Source organism: Oryctolagus cuniculus, chromosome 18, assembly GCF_964237555.1.
Source record: "Oryctolagus cuniculus chromosome 18, mOryCun1.1, whole genome shotgun sequence".
In the NCBI taxonomy this organism is placed as follows: domain Eukaryota; kingdom Metazoa; phylum Chordata; class Mammalia; order Lagomorpha; family Leporidae; genus Oryctolagus; species Oryctolagus cuniculus.
The window spans coordinates 2548057-2565871 of NC_091449.1; the positions used below are offsets into that span (position 1 = coordinate 2548057).

At 43.2% G+C, this 17815-nt stretch overlaps 1 protein-coding gene across 2 annotated transcripts in view; it reads right to left on the minus strand.

The window, feature by feature from the left end:
• LOC100345548 (zinc finger protein 470) overlaps positions 1-17815 on the minus strand; it is a 108116-nt gene that overhangs the window by 84528 nt on the left and 5773 nt on the right. The window contains exons 3-7 of one of the 2 annotated variants that reach the window (XM_070063408.1): positions 11080-11206; positions 10834-10929; positions 9069-9223; positions 8361-8472; positions 7950-8045 (exon numbers count right to left, since the gene is read on the minus strand). In XM_070063408.1, coding sequence (XP_069919509.1) covers positions 7950-8045; positions 8361-8472; positions 9069-9223; positions 10834-10929; positions 11080-11206 — 586 coding nt within the window. The remainder of the gene's footprint in view (positions 1-7949; positions 8046-8360; positions 8473-9068; positions 9224-10833; positions 10930-11079; positions 11207-17815) is intronic. The other variant, XM_070063409.1, reaches the window with a different exon arrangement.

A 17815-nucleotide genomic window follows, 5' to 3' on the forward strand; every position in this document is an offset into this window, starting at 1 on the left:
CACTATGGTCATATATTTTGCACCTCTATGAGCTATTACACTTAAACATGGATTGTATGGTGTAAGACTGCAGACTGAATTCACACAGGCACCTAGCGGAGGTAAGTAGGTGAAAAGGTCTATGCAGAATAAATACCAGAACAGGCCAAGTTCATAGGCTGTGACAGTCTCTGCCCTTATCTTCCTCTCACTGCATCCACCCTGCCTTGGAAGCCAGAGCAGACACCACTGAATGCAGAGCCGTTACATCACGACAGCTGTTTAAAGGAGCACACCAAGCACGCAAAAGACTTTGTATTCCTTGACGCTCATTAGCATTACCTGAAAGCCCACTTACTTTGTTATAACCAGAAAAGGCTGTTTCTATTTTTTTAAAATTATCCAAATTTCTTGTGACTGAAAACTTTTTTGAATGTCTTTTGTTTCTTTTTCATTTATTTATTTATTTGACAGATAGATAGAGAGACAGAGAGAAAGGTCTTCCTTCCGTTGGTTCACCCCCTAAACGGCCCCGGTGCTGCACTGATCCGAAGCCAGGAGCCAGGTGCTTCCTCCTGGTCTCCCATGTGGGTGCAGGGGCCCAAACACTTGGGCCATCCTCCACTGCCCTCCCGGGCCACAGCAGAGAGCTGGCCTGGAAGAGGAGCAACCAGGATTAGAACCCGGCGCCCATATGGTATGTTGGCGCCACAGGCGGAGGATTAACCAAGTGAGCCATGGTGCCAGCTCCAAGGCTGTTTCTATTAATGATATTTTATTTGGTGCATTGCATCTGAATGAAAGCTACACTGCCAATGGACTGCTGAAGCTCAATAATCACATGAATCACTTTTCTACTTATTTCCACAAGCCTGAAAAAATCCCACTTTGCTGACCATTTCTTACTAGGGCCTTGGAAGTTATTTATTTATTTTTTTTGAAATAAACATTTTTTCCAGCTTTATAGAGGAAAACTTGTCAAACTAAACTTGTATATATGTAAGGTGTACAACATGTTTAGATATATGCATACATTGTGAAATGATTGTTACACTCAAGCACTGTAACTTATTTATCACTCCGTATATTTACTATTTTCTGTGTGTGGTGAGATGAGTCAAGATCTACTCTCAGAAAAGTGTACAATACATTATTAACTTAGCCCCAATGCTATATGTTAAGTCTCCAGAACTTATTAGTCTTATAACTAAAGTTCGTACCCTTCAACCAATATCTCCCCATTTCTCACAGCCCCTGACCCTTGGTAATCAACCTTCTACTCTCAACCCCAAGTTTGGCTTTTGTAGATCTCCCATACAATACCTGTCTTTCCATGTCTGGTTTATGTTACTGAGCCTAATGTCTCTATGTTGCAAATGGCAAGACTATTTTTAAGGCCAAATTGATGCCATTGCATTCATATACCTACTTATAGATATATATGCTATAAATGTTACACACACACATATATAAAACAAATATGTATGTTGTAGTTACATACCATATTTTACCTGTTTGTCACTGTGAACTCTGGCTACTGTGACTAATGCCGCAGGGAATATGGGCGTACTGGTATCTCCTTGAGGTACCAATTTCTTCTGGATATATATCCACTACTGGGCTGCTAGAGCATAGAGTAGCTTTATTTTTACTTTTTTTGAGAAACCTCCAAAGTGTTCTCCATAATGGTTGTACAAATTTACATTCCCATCAGCAGTGCATGAGGTTTCCCTTTCTCCATATCTCCAACACTTATTTCTTAACTTTTGATAATAGCTGTCCCAGCATTTATGAGCAGTTACCTCATTGTGACTTTGACTTCATTTCCCTCATGGTCAGTGATGCTGAGCAACTTTTCATGTGCGTGTTTGCCATTTGTATGTCGTCTTTGGGAAAATGTCCATTCAGGCCATCTGTCGCTTTAAAATTCTAGTTTTTCTTTTTTGCTATTATTTTATGAGTTCCTTATGCATTTTTCATATTATTGGATGCATGGTTTGTAAATATTTTCTCCCATTTCGCAACCTTTTTGACTGTTTCCTTTGCTGTATAGAAATGTTTTACATAGCACCACTTGTTTCTTTTTGCTTTTGTTGCCTGTGCTTTTGGTGCCATATCCAGAAAATCATTGCCAAGAACAATATGATCGAGCTTTTCTTCCATATTTCTGTGTACTTTTAAAGTTTCTGAGTCTTATTTTAATCCATTTTGAGTTGAATTTTATGTACAGTGTAAGATAGAACTCTATAAATTTATTTTGGTATGTAGATACCCAGTTTTCCCAACACTATATATTGAAGACACAATTCTTTTCTTCTTGTGTACTCTTAACATTTTTGTCAAAGATTGGTTGACTTTATATGCATAGGTTTACTTCTGGGCTTTCTATTCTATTCCACTAATTTATATATCTTGTGTTTTTATGTCAGTAACATGGAACTTGGGTTACTACAATTTGGAAATGTCAGGAAGTGTGATTCTTCTAGCTTTGTTCATCTTGCTCAAAATTACTTTAGCTATTTGGAGTCTTCTGTAGTTCCATACATATTTCAGGATTTTTTTTCCTATTTCTATCAAAAATACCATTGGAATTTTGATAAGGATTACGTTGTATCTGCAATGGTATTATGGACATCTTCAGGATATAAATTCTTCCAATCCAAGACCCAGGACATCTTTCCATCTCTCTGTGCTACTTTCTTCAAACTCTTTCATCAACATTTTATAGTTTTTAGCATTCTTTCACCTTCTTGGTTAAATTTGTTCCTAAGTATTTCATTTTGTTCGTTGTTATTGTAAATGGGACTGCATTCTAGATGTCTTTTTGGATAATTCATTGTTATCATAAAAATGTAACTGAATTGGCACATTGATTTTGTATTCTGCAACTAATGAACCCATTTATTAGTTCTAGCAATTTTGGTGAGGGGGTTTCTTTAAGGCTTTTCTACATATAGGATCATATAATTTACACAGACTATTTTACTTTTTGTCTGATTTAGATACCTTATGTTTCTTTCTCCTGTGTAACCGCTCTGGCTAGGACACCCAGTGCTATGTTGAACAGAAATGTTGAAAGTAAACATCTTTGTCTTGTTCCTGATCTTAAAAGAAAATGTAGCTTTTCACTGTTAAGTATGATGTTAGCAATAGGCTTGTCATATTTGGCCTTTATTGTGTTGAGGTACAATTCTTTATATCTAATGTGTTGAGGATTTTATCATGAAAGGATACTGAATTTTGTGAAATACTTTTCCTGCATCTATTGAGATGACTATATCATTTTCTTTTTAAGACATTTTTTATAATAATGAGCATCATATTATATTTAATTATACTCATATACTACTGAATAATCATATCTATAATCTCAGACTATAAGCTCATGGGGGTGATTATGCCTTAAGTCCTTTTGTTAAGTCATTTGGCATATATCAGAATTTTGTGCATGTATAGCTATACACTATTAAATATATATGCAAGGAAATAGATTTTAGGAAGGTGATGGAGAAAGTCAAATATTTGGGAAACACAAATACTGTACAGATTCAATGTTGATTCCTAACAAAACCTCAATTGGAAAAGATGATATTAAAATTCACATAGATGAGCCGGCGCCGTGGCTCAATAGGCTAATCCTCCACCTTGCGGCGCCGGCACACCGGGTTCTAGTCCCGGTTGGGGCGCCGGATTCTGTCCCGGTTGCCCCTCTTCCAGGCCAGCTCTCTGCTATGGCCAGGGAGTGCAGTGGAGGATGGCCCAGGTGCTTGGGCCCTGCACCCCATGGGAGACCAGGAAAAGCACCTGGCTCCTGGCTCCTGCCAGGATCAGCGCGGTGCGCCGGCTGCAGCGGCGGCCATTGGAGGGTGAACCAACGGCAAAGGAAGACCTTTCTCTCTCTGTCTCTCTCTCTCACTGTCCACTCTGCCTGTCAAAAAAAAAAAAAAAAAAAAATTCACATAGAAATAACAGGAGCAGCATTTGCTGCAGCAGTTAAGATACTTCCTAGGACTCCTGTATCTTACATCAGAGTGCTGGTTCAAATCCCAACTCCTCCACTTCCATTCCAGCTTCCAGATAATGTGCATCCAGGGAGGGAGTAGATGATGGCTCAGGTATTTAGGTCTCTGCAGCCCACATGACAGATTTAGTGAAACCCAGGCTCCTGACTTTGCAGTGGCCTAGCCCTGGCTATTGCGGGCACTTTGGGGAGTGAACCAGGAGGTTCTCACTGTCCCCCACCCCCTGCTTCCCTATAACTCTGCCTTTCAAATAAATAAATAAATAAATCTTCAAAAAATTTCTCATTGCAAATGCAGCCTTTTGCATTCCCTTCAGGAGTGTTCAGGGGTATCAATATCTCCACATCTTAATACTTGTTACCTTTTTTTCCATTTGCTTTGAAAACAGCCAACCTGACAGGTATGAGGCAATACCTCACTGTGGTTTTATTTGTACTTCCCTGGTTATTAGTGACATTAGCATTTTCCCCACATTTATTGGTCATTTATATCTTCTTTGGAGAAACAACTGATTTTCAACCAGGGTTCCAAAACTATTCAATGAGGGAAAGAATAATCTCTTCCATAAATAGTGTTGGGACAACTGGATATTCACATTCGAAAGAATGCAGCTGAACTCTGACTCACATCACATCCAGAATGCATGATGGATATGGGGTTTCCTTTTGGAGTGAGAAAACTTTTCGGGAACTGGATAGTAGTGATGGTTGTGCACCCTGTGAGTGTGCTTAATGCCCATGCACTTTCAATGGTTGAATTTTATATTATGTGTACTTTTCCACAGTAAAAATAAGTGAAGACAACAAGCCCATGCAGCAAAATACAGATAAAGCAACAGGTAAGGAAGAAAGGGGAGAATTACAGAAAAGAAGGGAAAGTAAGGAGGGAGAGAGAAAGAATTAAATGGTACCAGAAACAGGCTAAAGAGATTTGTTATGTGGTCCAAATGAGAATGACAAACATATTTAAAAAAAATTTTTTTAAATGTTTATTTTCATCTACTTGAAAGGCAGAGTGACAGAGATAGAAGAAACACACACACACACACACACACACACACAGAGATCGAGAGATCGAGAGATCGAGAGAGAGAGATCTTCATCTGCTGGTTCACTCCTCAAATGCTTGCAACAGCTGGGGCTGGGACAGGCCAGTCAGGTGCCTGGAATTCCACCCTGGTCTCACACTCGGGTGGCAGGGTCCCACACACTCCAGGAATAACCTGCTGCCTCCCAGGGGCACCAGCAGGAGGCTGGACCAGAGAACCAGAGGAACTGAGACTCAAATTGGCACTCTCAAATATGGGATGTGAGTGTCATAAGCAGAAACTTAACCCACTGTGCCACAATGCCTCCCCACTAAGTGAATTCAAATATCTACATTCTCAACATCACAAGTAGCCAGGGAAATGCAATAAAACATGCTTTTCCAGGGCTGGTGCTGTAGCTTAGTGGGTTAAGCCATTGCCTGCAGTGCTGGCATTCCATATGGGTGCCGGTTCGAGTCCTGGCTGCTCCACTTCCCATCCAGCTCTCTGTTATGGCCTGGGAAAGCAGTGGAAGATGGCTCAAGCCCTGCACTCACATGGGGGATCCAGAAGAAGCTCCTGGTTCCTGGCTTCAGATCGGCCAACTGGGGAGTGAACCAGCGGATAGAAGACCTCTCTCTTTCTCTCTCTCTCTCTCTCTAATTCTGACTTTCAAATAAATAAATAAAAAAAAAAACATGCTTTTCACCCAACAACTTGGCAAAACTATAAAATATCCAAATTTGTAATGATGTCTAGAAACAGGTATTTTCACATATTCTTCACCAATGTTATAATAAAATATCCATGTAATGTTTAGATATGTATATTTTGCCCCAGCAAATTCATCTAGGAATATATTTTATGTTGATTATAGGTAAAAATTGGAAAAGACATAAATGTTCAAATATTCTCAGTAGCAGATTATTTAAATGAATTATGGTATATATATATTGTAAAGCTACATGGTCTATATGTATGTGATATATGTATCACATTTCTAAGGACACATACAGTAGATAGCATAATTGGAATAACAGACTAAACAAAATTTTAAAATTATTTTACAAATCACAATTTTGAAAAACCTAATTAAAAGAAAAATTATTATAATATGTAAAAATTATTTGAAACAATACTGTTAGCATACTTATTTATAAAAGTTATTGGGGCTGTTAAGAAAATATTCAAGAATAGTGGAAAGGAAAAAAACCAAATTTAGGGTAAACTATTCAATCTCTTTCATAATAAAACAAAAAATTTAGTCTATTTAGTCTTTGACTAAATAATGCACAAAATTTGGATTGTAAACACCCAATGCTTTGAGGATGTCATTAAATCAGTATATCTAACTGTTGCCATAGTCACTAAAAAACAAATCAAACTTTCATAGCCTAGTAGATGCTCACATAAAGGGACAAACAATCCCAATATGTACCATTTTCACTGACAAAGAAACCTATCCTGTTAATCTTTAATACCAAGAAACATGAAGTAAACCAAGTGAGCAACATGCATACAACATGGATTGCATATGAAACACGTCTGCACATATAACTGAATATAGTAGCTATCCAAGTTGAGCATTCCTAATCTGAAAACTAAAAATCCAAAACATGTTAAGCATTGACAAAAAGGCTAAAAAGTTTTAGATTATGAAGAATTTTAAATTTTTGAACTAAGAGTGCTCAACCAATAAAGGCTGCACAAATATTCTAAAATCTGAAAAACTCAGAAATCTGAAATACTTCTGGTACAAGCATTTCTGATAAGGGATATTCAGACTGTAATTTCTACTTGTAAAAAATATGTCACACCACTTTAGAGAGTCCAAAGCTGTCACAACATTTAACATGTTGTAATCATGGGTCATGGTTTTCCATCTTTTTACAAATAAGTGATGGGATTTCATTTTTTAGAGAGCATTACTTTTGAAGAAAATTTCTTTTCTTTCCCTTGTGTATCACTGTCTGCTTGCAATACAACCTCTGCCTAGCCTGTTCTACTGACACATAGGAGTCACTGCAGAGAACATCTCCTAAGGCCCTATCTGAAATTTGCAAACTCCAGTTCATGCAAGTTCTCCATAAGCATGTTCTCATCCTCTCCATTAGAGCAACTCAGATAGTTTACATCTATGTGTATATGCTCCCCTTCTCCCATTGCTTGCCAATACCAAGCAGAGTGGCTCATTTGCATAACTCTCCATTTGTTGTTCTTACGGAATGGACATATACAGTGAACGAGTCACTGAGACAAAGAAGACTCGGTCTTTGGAAAATAACTCAAAAGTACATCAGGGGCTGGTGCCGTGGCTCAATAGGCTAATCCTCCACCTAGAGGCGCCAGCACACCGGGTTCTAGTCCCGGTCGGGGCACCGGATTCTGTCCTGGTTGCCCCTCTTCCAGGCCAGCTCTCTGCTGTGGCCTGGGAAGGCAGTGGAGGATGGCCCAAGTGCTTGGGCCCTGCACCCCATGGGAGACCAGGAGAAGCACCTGGCTCCTGCCTTTGGATCAGTGTGATGCGCCGGCCGCAGCGTGCTGGCAACGGCAGCCATTGGAGGGTGAACCAAGGGCAAAGGAAGACCTTTCTCTCTGTCTCTCTCTCACTGTCCACTCTGCCTGTCAAAAAAAAAAAAAAAAGTACATCAGGGTCAGCAAAAGGTCCCTTAAGGAACTAAGAGGCTGGCTGATGCGTGTCCCAGTGCCAAGAAAAGAGAACACTCCATCGCCATGAGTTATGATTAGAGAAGGGGACAAAAAAGGAAGAATTGATTTTGCAGTGTCAGAGTGTGATTTTCTCTGCAGACCTGGAGGACTCTGAAGGTTCCTACTGCACAACAATGAGGGCTCAGCCTCTCTGATGAAAACTACACTCTCACCTGCACTGGCTTTTCCACACCAGGCTCTCGCACACTCACGTGAGAACAGGCCTCCTCTCACATCTCTCCTCCCCATCCAGGGCTCCTTCCCTTCCTCCAGTAACGAGACAAAATCGGGCTTGGAAGCACAATGTTCTGCATGAGTGAAAAGAGACAGGATGTGGTCATCCTCTCTGCTTTCCAAAATTCAGGAGCAAGTTCCTTGGTTTTGATGGGAAAGTGTCATTGCAAGAAAATGCAGGAAGACAGGTGAGAGGGATCTGAAAGTATCAGAGATGTTGATACCAACTTTCAACTCCACAAATGCCAAGCTGTTACCTCAGTAACTGGGAACAGAAATTCAGGCCAGCACTTGGGAAGACCCCCCTTCCTCCTCCAGAACTCAACATCGAGGTATGAATATGGGGCCTCCCCAAGACAGACTTAGATTCAGGAGAGGGACCTCCTTACCTGGAGACCCCAGGTCACTGTGGTTCTCCCACACTGCACTCTTCCAGAGGCTCCTCTGCGCTGGGTCCAGCTGGGAGGAGTCTAGGGCCATATCCGTGACACTCCCAAAGCCCTGGGTGACACAAACATGTTCTGGATCAAAACACACTCACAAACCAGGCCAGCAGGCTGTGTCTGCACAGTGTGAAACAGGCACTCTTAGGTTCTGAGTGATCCAGGTCAGGCCTAATTACATCATACATGTTTTGGGGGAAAAAAATAAAAGAGAAAACAGGAGAAACTGTTTATTCTGGGGAGAATTTGTAATTTTGTGGAAGAGAATGACCTCACAGCAGCATGAATTTTTTAGTGCTGTCTGATGCTTTGTCACATTTTTCGGTAAGTCTGCAGGGGTTTCCTTTTGTGTGAACTCTTAAATGAAAAGGAAGGGTTGAGATGCTGCTTAAAGCTTTCTCTCACGTACAACAAGTCAAATATTTATGATTTACACAGGTGTGTTTATCATCATTATAATGAAATTTTTTCCCTGCATTTCTAATGCTTATCAAGCTTATGTAACTCTTTCTTCTAGAGGGGTACTGTGCCTATTGGAGATCTTGTATGCAAGTGGAAACTTCCCTGGAGTCACTGCAGTCCTAAAGAGTTGGGTTTTTGTGGTTGTTTTATGAAGCGTATTTTTTGTTACCTACAGTTTATCTCCTGACTTACTGGTCGTGTCTCAAATAGATCATCATAGTCCCCCAACATAGAGTATTCCAGACTGCAGTTTCCGAGTCTCGCTGTCCTCGCTGCCTGGGGTAACCTTTCTTCACAAAAGTCCCTCTTTGGAGGAAACTTCTTACTTTCCTTCACAGTCTTCAAGTCTGAAAGACATTAAGAAAGCAAGCAAATATCTCTCATGTGTTAGGCAGAAGAAAGCTATCAAAATGTAACTAGATGAATTAAAACTCTAAAAAGCATGTCATTTTGGAAGCATTTTTATATGACCAGCAATATTCAATAACCATATACTCCTAAATCTGTGTGGCTACATTCCTAAAGGATGCAACATGAGCTTTCCCACCTAAATGCTGAACCGCACACTAGGAAAAGGAAATTGAAAATCAAGAGCTGACAACACCTGAATCTAAGATAAAGTGCTGCTGATATAAACAAATAGGAAGGAGAGGCTCTAAAGAAAAACTCCTGTATGATTTGATTATTGAAGCTTTATAAAGTAAAATGCCTTTGAGTCCTTCTTCACTTTATCTAGCAAAAATTTCACCTCTAGCTGTACATGCCTCCTTTTTTGTTAGAATGCTAAGAAAAAAAGCCCAGATCCTGCCCTTAAAAGCATGTCTTTGTTTGACTAAGCAGAATCTCAACAACAGATGGACGTTCTGTAGGAGAAAAAAAAGAGTCTGTCTCGTAAAACTAGCTCAAAGCACGTGATCTAATGAGAAGTTAAACTGAAAACCTTCACCAACGTATCATCCTTGTCTTCTTGTGTGACACGATGGCTCACGTGACCCAGAACTGTGAGCAACCTGTCCTATTCTGTCAACACAAACTTGCCCCTGAGGTAAAACTGGAACAAAGAGGCCTTTAAATATGCTCAATTCTTCAGAAATGTTACCATTTCCTATTATAATAAAATCTCCAAAGGAAATCTTCAATTCTGATTCCTTGTCTTACTTGATTATTTGCTGTTCCAGAAATAATGCTGTGGTTGAAATCTCTGTACTCCCAAACAGTATAAATATCACCGCAATATCTGTAAGAATATTCCATCAAATCAGAGTCAGTGTGCTTTTCTCCTGACAGCCAATAACCCAACTGCACTCTGCCTGTAGACACTGGGAAATACACTTGACCCCCAAAGTATCACAATCCACCCAAACTCATCTCCTCATCTGCCCATCTCCTCATGCTTCTGCTCAAGATTCCAGTCTCATTTCTTATTTCTCCAGCTTAAAACTGGGAATAATTTTACTTTTTTCCCCAAAGTCCCTATATGTACTTGCCATCCATAGAACATCAGTTTCTACTCCATTTAAGTTGCATAAACATGACTCATCTCTCTGTGCAATGCTTTCTTTAACAGCTTATGTTCAGATTACCAAGCAGCACCTGACAGCCTTACTCAAAGCCAAAACTCAGCACTAGTGAAAACATAAGTCCATACATGAAACAGCCATTCATCAGACAAATAAGACAGCAAAAGCTACATCAGAATCAGTCAAAAACATTTTTAAAGATATTTTTAAAGAGATGACTCCATGACAAAGGGAGGAGGAGCCAGGAACATATGGGATACAGAGTAGAGGAAAATAAGTCATCTTCAGAAGGAAGGGAGCATAGTTAAGGAAAGAGCCAGGCTCATGCTAAAGAGGCCTTGGATTGGCCTCCAGGTCTGTAGGCTCAGGAGGAGTCATGGTGATGCTGCATATCTGAGGCAGTGGTTTTGCCCACCCAGTCACTTCTCCACACTCACCTGGGCTCCAGCCTCTTGCCACCTTTCTCTTCACTGCCCAGGGCTCTTTTCCTTGTTCCAAAGATGAGATCACAGCAGGCTTAGAACCACAAAGTCCTGGATACATAAGAAATAGGAGGTGGTCACGCTGTGGGTCTGTCCAGACCACGGGCTGGACCCCTTAGCTGACAGATAAAGGAGAGGAGGACTTCTCGGGCACGGCAGCAGCCTGACAGGGTAGGTGCGAGGGGACAGGAGCGCCCTTACCCAGAGATGCCAGGTTCCTGTAGTTCTCCAACATCACCTTCCGGTACAGCGTCCTCTGAGCAGGGTTCAGCCACTCCCACTCCTCTTGGGAGAAATCTATGGCCACATCTCCAAATTCCACCAAGCTCTGCAATGACACAAGCACGTTCTTACTCCCTCACGACTGGAGAGCTCCTACAGAACTGCATCCCCCGAATTCCCGAGTTGAAGTCCCAAGCCCGGTCCTTTCGGATGTCACTGTGTTTAGAGAATGAGCGTTTGAGGAGCTAAAGTCACATGAGGCCACATGGGTGCATCCCTGTCTAACCTGACTGTTGTCTTTTAGACACCAGGGATGGGCACGCAGAGTGCAAAGGCCATGTGAGGACACCGGGAAGATGTCGCCATCAGGAAGCCAAGGAGAGCAGCCCCGGGGAAACCGAACCTGCCCACACCCCGATCTCAGAAACAGAAGCCTGTGGTTGGAGATGGCCAGGCTGCCACAGTTTGTTAGGGCACTGCCCGAGAGAAGTGACACGGTGGTCATTCAGGATAGGGATCATTCGTTTAGTGATCTACAGACTGCTAGCAACTGCTCAGCTAGCTTCATTATGTCACAACCTCCAGATGAGCAAAGGGCCGTTCCTTGGAGAACTTGCAGTTTTGTGGAGGTGAACACACAAACAAAAATTATTTGACAGCAAATAGAAACAAAGAATGAAGGCTAAGTCGTTCTTGCACAGCAGGTACTTGAACAGTGTGCAACCTGGAGACACGGGCACGACCGGGAGCAAACAAGAATGGGAAATAAACCTGGAGATGCGCCTCAAAGGGGACACAACTCATCCCCGGACTGAGTTCTAAGGGCTTCTCTTACTTGAAGTGCTCACTAGATGTTCATAAAAACAAAAGCCCTGGTACTACTTTTCCCCAAAAAACAAAAATAAGTGTGTGATAAGAATGAAAAAGATGATAAGGTGTTGAACTCACAAAGTGCCTTTAAGAGCCCAGGTGTCACCTTGGGGAGCCGGGAAGCACAGGAAGGAACCGTGGGCGCACACTGGCGGGCTGGGGCGTTGCTAACAGATGGGTGTGCTGCCTCACTGTCACCCTTCCAGCACACAGCTCTGAGACTGTCCAATACATTTCTAACATTTAGTCACTTCCAATCTGACTGACTCAGAAATCCATGGCTAACAGAAAGTAGATTTAAATGATTGGTAGCAGTGGGGTTTATACTTAAATCAACAAGCAAACAGGTCAGACTGCCCGAGAGGTGCAATTCAGATTCCAGTATTCAGTAGCTCCAAAACCTCAGTTGGCTCCGAAAAGTGGAAAAAGTCAACAACACTAACCTCACAGACTGCCATGTGGCTTCAATGAGGTAATACACACACGTACACAGCACGACAATATATACTCAATGCTAACGCACACACAGCAATCACATACACACATGTACTGATGGCAAGGCATGATGATGTCAGTGCTGAACGAACGCCAATGCTCACCTTCCTGACTCAGGCTTACACTGATGCGGCCTCGGCATCCAGCCTGCTGGCCTGCCCCTGGCCTGTCACCCTTGATCCACATAGAGTGGGTAGTTTCCACCCCATCCCCATTACTGTGTTCTAGATAAGTAAGGAACCACGTCCTGAACCTCTTGACCAACTTACCTGACTTCTGCCTTAAGTCGTATAAACCTGAGAATGTAGCCCCCAAGGTCTCTCACTTAACTGCACACTCTCCTCAGATCAGTCAATCCAGCACTGCCTCGGGGAGCCCACCTAAGCAATACCATGGACCCTGGTAAAGGCTCTGGCCCTCCAAGGCCTCCCTCTTCCTGCAGTTCCCCAACTGTTACGCACATGTCTTCTAGAAGCCACCCATCCCTTCCCATGGGCCTGGCCTCACACGTCTCTCTCTTCTCCCTGGGATTTGTGAGTGCTAAACTTCATCTGCTCACCCTTCCAATCTGAGTGTCGCTGGCTACCCCACATTTGACAGCACCAAACCTAAATTGAATACCTTGACAAGTCACAACACAGACCCACAGGCAAATCTTTTAGTTAACAAATATCATTATTCTGCTAGAAACAGAAGTCCCTTTGAGGTTTAGATCTGCTGAATGATACAAGAGTCCACGTTCTTTAACTTAATCTTTGACTTTGAAGACATTTTTAATAGAATAGTGTAAGGACAAGTCAAAGGGTTTTGCAACTAAAATGAGAAACTCCTCATGGAGAAATCTTTTTGGCTGGAGACTGAAGAGCCCCACACGATGTAGCCACCCCTTCTATAACACTTGCACAAAATAGCCAAAAACTGCACATCAACAATACCCATGCACCCTAAGATATTTTCTATTTATGCAGACAGCTCTTTATGTACAGAATCAATGATTGCTGTTGGCAAACACGTCACCATAAACAACAGCAGCAACACAGTAATAGCTGACAGCACTTACAGCATTCCAGACACAATCCTATATATTTATTTATGAGCTTATTTCATCTGCAGGACAATGTTAACAGTTGGCATGGTCACTATCACCACCTTATAGAGAGGAAATATGGCACATCATAAAGGCAATGAACTGCCGAGCCAGGACTTGACCGGGGCAGTACAGACCCTGCTCCACGTCAGAGGTCAGCACGGCGTCTCTGGAAAGGGCCAGAAGGCAGGTATTTCAGGGTTTAGGGCCACACAGCCGCTGACACAACTACTCAACTTCGCCAGTGCACCACCAAGACAGACAGCACATAAACAAGCGAGCATGATGCTGTGCTCCAATGAAACTTTATTTTTGGACCCAAAATTGAATTTCTTATCATTTTCACATCATAAAAATACTTTATTTATTCAATGATTGAAAAAAGTAAAGACCATTGACAGCCATCCCAAAAGTGATGGGGGCCAGATCTGCCTCACAGGCCACAGGTTGCCAAGTTCTGTCCCAGGTTATATACTTTTTAAAAATTTTTTTTTATTTTTTAATTTTTTTTGCCAGGCAGAGTTAGACAGTGAGAGTGAGAGAGAGAGAGAGCTATAGACAGTGAGAGAGAGACAGAAAGAAAGGTCTTCCTTCTGTTGGTTTACTCCCCTAATGGCCGCCACGATCAGTGCTGCGCCGATCCGAAGCCAGGAGCCAGGTGCTCCCTCCTGGTCTCCCATGCGGGTGCAGGGCCCAAGTACCTAGGCCATCCTCCACTGCCTTCCCGGGCCACAGCAGAGAGCTGGACTGGAAGAGGAGCAACCGGGACAGAATCTGGCGCCCCAGCTGGGACTAGAACCCAGAGTGCTGGCGCCGCAGGTGGAGGATTAGCCAAGTGAGCCGTGGAGCTGGCCAGGTTACATACTTTTAAAAAATGCCCACCAGGGGTCGGCACTGTGGCACAGTAGGTTAATCCACCTGTGGTGCTGGCATCCCATATGGGCACCGGTTCTAGTCCTGGCTGCTCCAGCTCCCTGCTACGGCCTGGGAAAGCAGTGGGAGACGGCCTAAGTGCTTGGGACCCTGCACCTGCATGGGAGACCCAGAAGTAACTCCTGGCTCCTGGTTTTGTATTGACCCAGCTCCAACTGTTGTGGCCATTTGGGGAATGAACCAGTGGATGGAAGACCTCTCTGTCTCTCCCTCTCACTGTCTGTAATTCTAGCTGTCAAAAAAAAAAAAAAAAAAGCACACCATCTAAGTGGTCTGCTTGTGAAGCACTGCAACCACCCCTTGGGCATGTGGGTGCTAACGGCAACAGCATCAAGGCCTTGCTATGTGCTGGCACTATGCTGTAAGCACTAGATGTGGACTGCTAGCTCCTGATAAGATCTACTTGAGTGGGGTCCAGCTATTTTTCTCATTAAAATGTTCCACTCCGGTAACAGCAGCGATACTTGTTGATAGCCATGCATCCTGATGTGAATCACGATCCACTAGAAAACAACACACGCTTCTCCTGCTGATGTCTACACCAACCTGCTTCCTTAGGGCATAAACCACTCCCAAATGTGCAGGTCCTATTCTTACCCATGCTGCCGCGACATAAACATGCAGATTTCCAAAGATTCACACCATACCAAGAGAAAACACTACATAGGTACAGAATCTGCACCTGGGGCCTGCCCCCTGCAGTGCCGGTATCCCATATGGGTGCCAGTTCAAGACCCGGCTGCTCCACTTCCCATCTAGCTCTCTGCTATGGCCTGGGAAAGCAGTGGAAGATGGCTCAAGTCCTTGGGCCCCTGCACCCCCGTGAGAGACCAGGAAAAAGCTCCTGACTCCTGATTAGTGCAGCTCTGGCCGTTGCAGCCATCTGGGAAGTGAACCAGCAGATGGAAGACCTCTCTCTCTCTCTCTCTACCTCTACCTCTCTGTAACTCTGCCCTTCAAATAAATAAATAAATCTTTAAAAAAAAATCTGCACCTGAAATAAGCACTGGACGCAGTGATTCAACTCCTCATAGATGCTAAAAACATAAAACGAGAAAAAGCAAAAACAATTCTATCCTTACAGAAATATTTTTTGTTAAAATCTTAAAGGACAAATAAAAAGTATTTTATAGGAAAAAAATCATTCAAATGGTTTTCTTGGATCAGTTCAATGAGTCTTTTAAAAAAGATTTATTTGGGGCTGGCGCCATGGCACAGTAGGTTAATTTTCTACCTGCGACATCAACATCCCATATGGGCGCCAGTTCTAGTCTCGGCTGCTCCTTTTCCATTCCAGCTCTCTGCTGTGGCCTGGGAAAGCAGTAGAAGATGGCCCAAATCTTGGGCCCCTGCACCCACCTGGCTCCTGGCTTTGGATCGGTGCAGCTCCAGCCATTGCAGCCACGTGGGGAGTGAACCAGGGAAGACCTTTCTCGCTTTCCCTCTCACTGTCTGTAACTCTATCTCTCAAATAAATAAAATCTTAAAAAAAATAAAAATGATTTATTTGCTTATTTATTATTTGAAAGGAAGAATGACAGAGGGAGGAAAAAAGGGAGGGAAGGAGAAATCTTCCATCCACTGTTTTACTCTTCAAATACCCGCAACAGCCAGGGCTTGGCCAGGCTACTACCAGGAGCCAGGAATGCTACCGAGGTCTCCTACATGAGTGGTAAGGACCCAGTCCCTGAGCTGCCATCTGCTGCCTCCCAGGCACATCAGTGGGAAGCTGGATTAGGAGCTCAGAGCAGTGGAGGCTTGAATGAGGCTCTGATATGGGATGTGGGTGTCCAAGCAGGTTTAACCTACTGGCCCACAACACCTGCCTGCAGTTAATTTTTAAAAATATGAATGAAAGAATATTTGCTAATATTTTTCTCAGTTTACTATTTCTTAAAGTATGAATTCTATTTTTTGAGGCTCTACTATTGTTCTTTCTATGTATTTATTTTTAAATTTCTGTCTACACATTTTATTTATTTGAAAGGCATAGAGTCAGAGAGAGATCCCCCATGCACTGGCTGGTTCCCCAATGCCCACAACAGCTGGGCGGGGCCAGGTCAGCCAGGAGCCAGAGCTCAGTCCGGGTCTCCCATGCAGGTGTCATGGACTCCAGCACTCCCGCCATCACCTGCTGTTTCCAGAGCACACACTGGTAGGCAGCTGGCGTCAGGAGCAAAGCTGGGAGCTAAAACCAGGTGTCCCATGCTGCATCTCCAATGCTCACCAAACGCCTTTCCCGTACGTTTAATTTTAGTAGTACTTTGATTTCACCTAAGCTTAAGAAACTCGAGTCTACAAGGAAAAAAAAAAAACTTCTAGGAATATATTCTCATTATAATCAGGGATGAGGCATATTTTCACATTTGGGAGGGAAGGTATGTATGGTGGTGGCGCTGTGGCATAGCAGACTAAGCCTCTGCCTGCGGTGCTGGCATTCCATATGGGTGCCGGTTCATGTCCCACCTGCTCCTCTTCCGATCTGGCTCTCTGCTGTGGCCTGGGAAAATGACAGAAGATGGCCCAAGCCCTTGGGCCCTGCACCACCTGGGAGACACAGAAGAAGCTCCTGGCTTTAGATCGGCCCAGCTCCAGCCACTGTGGCATTTGGGGAGTGAATCAGCAGATAGAAGATCTCTCTCTCTCTCTCTAACTCTGCCCCTCATATAAATCAATAAATATTTTTCTAAAAAACTGTATATATGAAATACATGCAATTTGCTCCATTTACATAAATTTGAAAAGTTAAAATGAAAAAGAATGGTTATTCTAACACTATAATAAACAGCAAAATGCTGGCCACAGGAGAACTTTAAGATTATATTCAGGGGCCTTCGCTGTGGCATAGTGGGTGGGGCTGCCACCTGCAGTGCTGGCATCCCATGTGGCCACTGCTTCGAGTCCTGGCTGCTCCACTTCCAATCCGGCTCTCTGCTATAGACTGGGAAAGCAGTAGAAGATGGCCCAAGTGCTTGGGACCCTGCACCCGTGTGAGAGACCCGGAAGAAGCTCCTGGCTCCTGACTTTGGATCGGTGCAGCTCCGTTTGCTACGGCCAATTGAGGGGTGAACCAGTAGGTGGAAGACCTCTCTGTCTCTCTTTCTCTCTCCCTCTGCTTCTTTCTCTGTGTGACCCTAACTTACTCTCTTTCTTTCTTTCTTTAAGATTTATTTATTTATTTGAAAGTCAGAGTTACACAGAGAGAGGAGAGGCAGAGAGAGAGAGAGAGATGGATGATGGCTCACTCCCCAATTGGCCGCAGCTGCGCCAATCTGAAGCCAGGAGCCAGGAGCTTCCTCTGGGTCTCCCACGTGGTGCAGGGGCCCAAGG